The sequence below is a fragment of the Symphalangus syndactylus genome, chromosome 6 (genome assembly GCF_028878055.3).
Source record: "Symphalangus syndactylus isolate Jambi chromosome 6, NHGRI_mSymSyn1-v2.1_pri, whole genome shotgun sequence".
Classification (NCBI taxonomy): Eukaryota; Metazoa; Chordata; class Mammalia; order Primates; family Hylobatidae; genus Symphalangus; species Symphalangus syndactylus.
This window is the reverse complement of record NC_072428.2, coordinates 107,403,201-107,411,157: the sequence shown is the minus strand read 5'-3', so window position 1 is coordinate 107,411,157 and position 7,957 is coordinate 107,403,201. Positions and strand designations below refer to the sequence as shown.

Here is a 7,957-nt window from a genome sequence, read left to right as displayed (position 1 = left end):
ACCACAGACTGTTGGGTCTGTGGCTTCTTATCAGGAGTTTTCTCACAAGAAGTTTTCAAACAGCAAAACCAAAATGATTCCTGGAACTACAGTGTTGAACACTATTCAGTAAGTAGTCTCTGAACCGGAACAACCTGCCATGGCACACACATTTTGCTTCATTCATGCTTCCAGGGATTCCTCTTGTGAGCTTTTTCTGTGCATTTGGCCTAGAAGGACAGTTTGGGCTTGACAATGATAGTCCTGTTGAACCCAACAGATTCCATTTTCCAAGCCTCTGCCTATAAGGGGTTCTCAGGGCCTGCTGAGATGTGTTCCATCAGCACAGAAACCATGATGTGGCATTCAGCAGACCCAGGTTCCCAGGAAACTCAAGGTAAATCCAAAGGTTTATTTGGGACATCAACAATTTTAGGGTTGGAAGACACAGGAGGATACAAATGACTGCTGCAATACACAAAAGTTTTATTTTTGACTTTCTTCTTTTCTGAAGGCAAAATAAAATAGAACTGAACATCAGTGAATTTTGTACAACAAAAACAGCTTTTAATATGGAATACTCCATGAACATTTTAAAATCTTGGAATGGCTTCCCTTTTTCAAAGTCATGCTTTCTTGCGGTCCACAAGGAGTTGGCACGGAGGAGACGGTGGCAGCGGCGGGTGAGGTGAGTGGAGGACGGGGCTTCTCTCAGATCCGTGTTAGCTGGTGCCACAGACTGGATGGGAGGATGCTCTCCACTTTCTCCATGACAAAGTTTAAGGGGGCAAACAAAGTGCTGAGGAACTGCAAAGAAACCAGACAGACACAGAAGTCAGCAGAAACCTTGTTCAACACTATAAAACAAACCTCTCCACCCACGCTTGCAGCTTAAGTCTCTGCATTACGAAAGTCTCAAAAGGCGACTGTTTCATCTTTATGTTTACAGGAAACATCAGCTGATGGTCAAACCTGCATTCCAGTCTTTGGCCCCAGCACTGTTAGATAAGGGGGAGAAGTGTCAGCTGACAGCCCCCTCACTCCCCTGACAGGTGGCCCACAGTCCTGAGGTCTTCCTGCTAGCCTTTAGCATCTGCCAGCTGCCATGCAGATGACTGATGTCGTCAAACAGGAATGACAGATTAGTGGCAAGTGGGCACAAGAGTTAAAAAATGGTGACAACTTAGACCAGCTGCTCATCTAGCTGGGTGTAGAGCTCACTTTAAATGGAAATGGCAATTTTACAGGTCAAGTGTGTTGTGTATGAATTTCTTTGCAATCCTACTGCCTCCCAAACACCAGCCTGGGCTCCTTTCTGAGCCACGTGTTTAGCAGCATGCCTGGGACCCTGGGAGAAGGTGGCAAACCGGCTATTCCATGGAGGACAGATCCTTGTTAAGAGGGGCTGTTCCGATTGCACCTCTGGGAACTCTTTCATTTGGTTACTAAATTTCTTTCTGCTTTTCATGTAGAGAATAAAGCTCATTAGCTGTGTCTTTTAAGAAAGCCAAGTGCTTCACATGAGACACTTATTAAAATATTCTCAAATCCATTCTAATTCTGTTCTTGTGAAGAATCAGCTTCATTCGACACCCCATCCAGCATCCGGCAGAAGAGGTGCCCTATCCCAGTCAGGGAAGAGAGAGTTGTTGGGATGGTTTCATTGCCCTCTCTCTGCTCAGAACCCAGGTATTGTCTCACTGGGGTTCAACACCTGGTTCTTGTACTGTGGAGCCCTTTTTCCTAAGCCCTTGTCCATTACACAGCACCATCTGCACTACCAAGAATTTCTCATAGAAGTGTAGTGCAGCGTGTGTGTATATAATGCAGAGGGGATCATAGTTCTGATGTCAAGCAAATTTAGTATATTTAGTGAAGTTAAATCAGGCTCCTTTACTAGGTAAATGTTCTGTGGACTGTGGGTCTTCGAGAAGAGGTATGGTGGGCAAGTTTCCCAAATTTGCTGACCCAGAATCTGTCCTGTTGTTTTGTTTTGTTTTGTTTTTGGACCAGTAGAACACACACTGGGAAGGCCTGCAACACATTATAGCCAGATCATCAAATGTGAGATCCATATAATGCAAAATCAAGACAGCATAAAATTTGGGATCCTTCTCCAATCTGTGTTTTACACCAATTAAATGTATTTATTTAGTAAGGCACTTAAGTGCTGGGTGAAATATAAAGGGGTGTAGGACAAAACCAAACTCCCACTGTCAGGAAGCTCAAAGCCCAGTGATGGAGGGGTCCACGAAGATGTGGACAGAGCAAACTAATACCTAGATAGGCTGTGATGGCAATCAGAATAGAGGCCCAAACAAAGCACTGGGATTGGAAAAGGGAGAGAATCCATTCTGTTGAAAGGAGCAGAAATACTCTTGAGAAAGAGGCAAGTGAAATGGACTCCAGTGGATGCTTGGAATATCAAAAGAAAGAGATGGAATAAGGATGGTAAAGGAAGAAATAGGAGCAGGGTGGGCCCTCCAGGCTCAATAAACAGCCAGAAGAGAAATGGAAAAGCAACAGTATGACCAGAAGGTAGTAAATGGTTCAGTTTAGCTAGGACAGTTAGAAGAAATAGAGTTCAAAAGTGGCTAGAAGGATACTGGGGAGGGCCCTGCGTGTCAGGTTGGATCTGCAGTTAAGAAACAGGCAGCCATGTCAGTGCATGAGCAAAGAGGAGACGGTGCCGTCCTCAAGCGGGTGCCAGGTACATGGCAATTTCTGATAATCTTCTGAAATTATCCTTTGTTGAGTGCACAGAACCACCCTACGGAATAGATGGCCTATCTTTTTCAGTTTAGAGCTGGACTGGGAGCACGCATGAATGCAGTTGGAAGGCATCATGGGAGACAATGGGCCTGGGAATGAGCAATTACTGCCCAATTACTCTGAAAGCATTTGTAAAATCCTAGTTATAAGAGGATAATATGGAGCAAGTCTACTGATTGCATTCACCCAACATGATAGGAAATGCACACATAATATGTGTGTAAACATAATTATATACGTCTGCATATATGTATATCTACATACACAGACACATATATAATCAGAGACCACCAAGGCTCCACAAACCACAGCATCTGTCTATAATGCTCAACTCCATAAAGAGGAGCTAAAGTGTTACAGTGGTCTGAGATTCTGACAGGTGGTGGAAGATAGGGCTTAATAAACAAGGTGATATTGCTGGCAAAGTTATATCCTGAAGACTTGGCCAAAAACAGATTTAGAACTGTTGAAGTTGTGGTTGAGTGGGGAAGGAACTGCTGAATATTGAGCCATTGCAGCCATGGAGCTGTTGCAACTGCTGAACATGAGCCAGCGCAGCTAGATAACAGGCATCGCTCAAAGTCTGTACTCTGGGCGATTCACACACACTAAAATTTGGGGACCTCGGGGAGCCTCACCTTGAGCTGCAGAATGAATGGAGATGTTACAATGTTGGCTTAAAATAAAGGCCTTTGTTTACTTGTTTGCTTTGTTTTGGGCACTAACCTGACTTGGATAAAAAGCACAAAAGTGAAGCCTCTGAAAATCAAGAGGAAAGCTTCACCCTGTTTGATGTCCATAAATGCTCCCTTTTCCCCATGCTGCACAGCAAAGTACAGTGGTCCCTCCTTTCCTGGATGACACCTGCCCTTCTCAACAAGGTTCCACAAGAATACGAAGCCCCAATGCTTCCAATGTGTAGAATGATTTGCTTCTATCCCTCGTATCTACAATGTTCCATCCTTGGGAGAATTCACAAAGACTCCCTTGAACTTTTTCCTAGAGGGCCTAATTTACTCTCTCACGAGCCCCAGTTGAGATGTGCTCCCTTCATTACTAAGCCACCTTCCCCCACAGCATGCCTTCCATCCCATACCTGCAAGGAAGGGACAACGTAGTGAGGTTTCTGAAGCTGCTAAGCCCTTTCACTTCATAACCAAATAAAAGCTCCATCAGGAGATATTTTTTTAAAATGTCTGGAGGTGCAGACTTGCTTGGGATGCTCAGTTGTATTTCTGTGCATGTTTGAAAATTAGTCAATATTTTTTAGCTGGAGACCCAACCCATATACCAGGAGAAACAGCAGTTTTCACTTGACTTAGGGGGAAATTTACTGCTGAAAAGTTAAGTCTGAATGAGCAACACCAAGAAAACCTGGAACGGCCTATTTATCTCGATGTCTAAAACTGTCCAGAGGGCAGAGATACATGGTCATATCTTTAATCAAAATGCCCCAGGATTCAATGAGTGTCTCGTGGTGAGAAAAAGAAACTGAGCTAGTAAAAAAAAGAGAATGACATTTCAATTGCCTGATCTTCCTTTTCCTGAAACACCATCACTTAGAAGGTCACGGCTCCCAACAGGCTTCATTAACATTCAAAACGCCTCTGCTTATCTGAATAACTTCCAGGTGCCCTACTGCAATCAGACAATTGACATTTCACGGTAATCAATATCAGGCTTCAAAGAGGACGAGGCCTATAAGTGAACATGAGTCAGAAATCAAGAGGCTCAGTCTCGGAGAAGGAGAGAGACTAGAGAAGGAAAGACAGAGGGGTCAGAATCCTGACCTTCCCACATTCTGTGAGGAGGTGGGTTTGGAATGATAACGTATTTATATGTGCAAGCTTATCTTTGTAACTAAACATGCTAGGAAGAGTTAGTCCTAAATCACTGAGGTAGATTAGATTAGGGGGAAATGCCAGTGGAAGCTGCTTTTTCCACTGTTTCCCAGTGGTTCATGCTTCCCTGTGGGCTTCCTTATGGGCTGCACATCATGGTCACCATGTAAACACGCTGGGGAGTTCCCAAGCCAGCAGCTGGGGGTGGCAGTGCAATCTCTCTGCATCTACTAAAGGTCATTGTCCCAGGAACATTATCTCAGCAAAGGGCTGAGAAAATCACTTTCACAAGCTGCAAATGGTCGCAGGCAGCCTCTAGGGCAGTTGCGATAACCTGCGGGGTGTGGGGTGTGGGGTGGGAGCTTCGGGAGGGGCCTGATGAAGCGACCAGGGTGAAGATGCAGAGAAGACTCTGGGGGCAGGTCGAGGAGGCGGCGGGAGAAGGGGCTTGTCTCATTCAGGCCATCCATCTTCCTTCCCCACACAGTCTCTACAGACGTTTTGGAAACTGCTAGACCTTAATGAAGGGCAAGATAAATGTGATTCTCCAGATAGACGTTGAAATGCAAACTTATCTAAAGTACATTTGAAAACTATGGGGAGCTGACCAAACTACCACACCTTGGTAGAACAGAAAATATGAGGACCCTAAAGGCAGATTTATATTTTATTCAATCACTTGATGCTATACTCAAAACCAAAGCTTTGAAAACATGAAATGAGGCGAGTGGAGTCCTGTCCCGCATCCTTAATGAACACCCCTCTCCGATACTCTGGAAGCACAGCTGTACGGCCAGTCCTAGAGAACACCCAGGTGTATTCTAGTCACTATCCTTCCTCTGCATTCCCAATCCCCTTGCTGGTTAAAGCAGGCTCAGGCAATTATTCATTCCATTCAATACACTGGTTGTACATCCGCATCACCAGGGGAGTGCTTGACAACTGAGTTGCCCATGCTGACCCCAGACCAAGAAAGTTCGGGTTGTGGGGACAGGCCTCAGTAACTTTTAAGTTTTTCGATGATTCCAAGGTACAGCCAGGGAAATCACTGATTCCTGAAAAGCTTCCACCTGAACAGCTCTGACAGCACACCATGCAGCTGCAAGTGGCTGCTTGAAGGTTCAGCTTTCCAAGCAGTGTCCCTGGAAGGAGACGGGAGAATGCCCTCATCTCCATCCTCAGAATATGCTAGGGACTTTGTGAAAAATACAGATTCCTCCTGCTAATACTCAAGATTTTGGATTTCTGGTGGTGCAGCCAGGTGAATACATAGACTGAAGGCTGGGAATCTCTACTGATTCAAAACTCCCACCAAGTGCCATTACAGTTAGTTTAATGAAGAATACTGGACTAATGACATATTTTTACAAATATGCTCTAAAAATGTTTAACAGAAAAACAGAAAACATAAAAGAGCAATAACTGTTTAATGTAAATATATTCTTATTTTAAATTTTACTAAGTCACACTCTACTCAGAGTTTTGGCAACTACTTTTACTCAGAGATTGGCTAGGGAGTAGAAGAAAATAACAAGTAGTATAGGCCCATAAACTAAGGAACATCCAAGGCAGCAATATGGGTGATAATGGGTGTAGAAATCATGTCATGCACAGAAGACTTAAGGAAATGTAAGACATTCTACCTGGAGGAAAAAGCAGGTAGTTGGTTAGAGGTGGCCATGAATGAGTGAGCTGTCCTAAGAATTTGTAAGAGGAAGGAGGGCTGTTTGGTGTACCCTCACTATAGAATAGGAATAAGTGGAAACCAAAGGGAGGCAGATTTTTACAGTACAAGGAAAAGTTCTGAGTCATCCAATAATCAAATGGGCTTTGATGTTTATAAATATGTGAGTGCCCCATCACTGAAAGTATTCAAGATGAGTCTAGGTGACCTCCACTCAGGGTTGCTGTTAAAGGCAATTTGCTTCAGGTCCCTTTCAACTCTAAGAGGCTGTGATTATAAGTATACAAGAAGAGAAAAAAAAATGCTAAGCTGTATCTGATTTTTCCACTGATTCTTTCTGCAGAGACCACTACCATTTATTATTTATTTAATAATCATTTATTGAAAACCTACTATGGGCAAGGCACTGTGCAAAGCCTTGGGGATACAGAGATAAAGAAGACACCATTCTGCTCTCAAGGAGCTCACATTCTAAATGGGACAGACAAGTTTTCAACAATTATAATACAGTACAATAAATGTGAGAATATACGTATTCATGGAATACTGCGGGATCATAAAGGACAGGCACCTAACTCAGCTTAGAAGAACTTTAAAGAAACCTGAGTACAAAAGAATGAAGAGGCATTAGTAGAGTGGATGAGCAGGGTGGTGACAGTGAAGGGCATTCCACGCACAGCAAACAGCACGTGCAAAGGCGCAGAGGTGTGCGAGAGCCCGGTGCATCTGGGAATGGTGAGTGATCCACTATGGCTGAAGAGCAGTGACTGTGCAAGAGTTGGGAGAGCTAAGGCTGAGATGTAAGCAAGGGCCAGATCATAAAGAGCCTTGGATGCCATGCTGAACAGCTGGGACTTGATCTGAAGTCAGTGGGAAACCACTAGAGAAATTTAAGCAGGAAAGTGACATGCTCAGATGTGCAATTCAGAAAGACCATTCTTGTGTCAGTATAAAAGAAAGACTGGTGGAGGATAAGACAGGAAGCAAGGGGACCAGTTAAGACTACGGCAGGAGTTCAGGCAAGAAATAACAAGGACCTAGACTAAGAGGGATGCTTTGGGAAAAGGAGGGAAAGAAGAAGTGAATCACATTTACTGAAGGCCTAGTTGCTTAGGAGGTTAGAACTGACAGACTGTGAAGGCTGAGACAGATGGGATGTGGGGAGTGAGAGAGGGAAGAGTTTGGAAGGGCTGCCGAGTTTCTGGCTTGAGCAATGGGGTGGATGGCGGAGGTCAGGAATACAGGAAGAGGAGCAGTTTTGGTGGTGGGGGAAGAAGAGTGATGAGTTCAGTTTTGAAAATGTTGAGATTGAGGTGCCGGAGGGATTTCCAGTTCATCTTCAACACACATGAAAATACTCTTGCAATTCCAGTCCCTGAACTCTGCCGAGCAGAAAATGTCAATCATCTGGAAAGGGATTAAATCAACCCAGCCAAGTTAGAAATCATCCTTTCTGATTGCACTCGCCTTGAAATCTGAATGGAGTTCCAGGGAAACAATTGATACTGTTTTCCTTGTTCCTTCTGTTTGAAACTTATCTGTGGCAAGATCAGTAAACTTATCCTCAACTGCATGTGTAGGTTGAAATGGTCAGTTTTCAACAAAGAAACAATGGTTCTTGGCTGTCAATGCAGATGGCTTTTCTTATTAAAGCTCCTCTCCCCAAGCTCCTTAAAGACTC

The 7,957-nt window shown here is 44.0% G+C and overlaps 1 protein-coding gene across 21 annotated transcripts in view; it reads right to left on the bottom strand.

Annotated features, from left to right (window-relative positions):
• Positions 1 to 445: 445 nt before the first annotated feature.
• ST7 (suppression of tumorigenicity 7) overlaps positions 446 to 7,957 on the bottom strand; it is a 280,933-nt gene continuing 273,421 nt past the window's right edge. For 13 of the 21 annotated variants that reach the window (XM_055283772.2, XM_055283770.2, XM_063642151.1 and 10 more), the window contains one exon: positions 446 to 786. In XM_055283772.2, the coding sequence (XP_055139747.1) occupies positions 691 to 786 (96 nt within the window). In that variant the 3' untranslated portion in view covers positions 446 to 690. Of the gene's footprint in view, positions 787 to 6,631; positions 7,684 to 7,957 lie in introns of those variants that run through there. The other 8 variants (XM_063642153.1, XM_055283768.2, XM_055283771.2 and 5 more) reach the window with 1 other exon arrangement.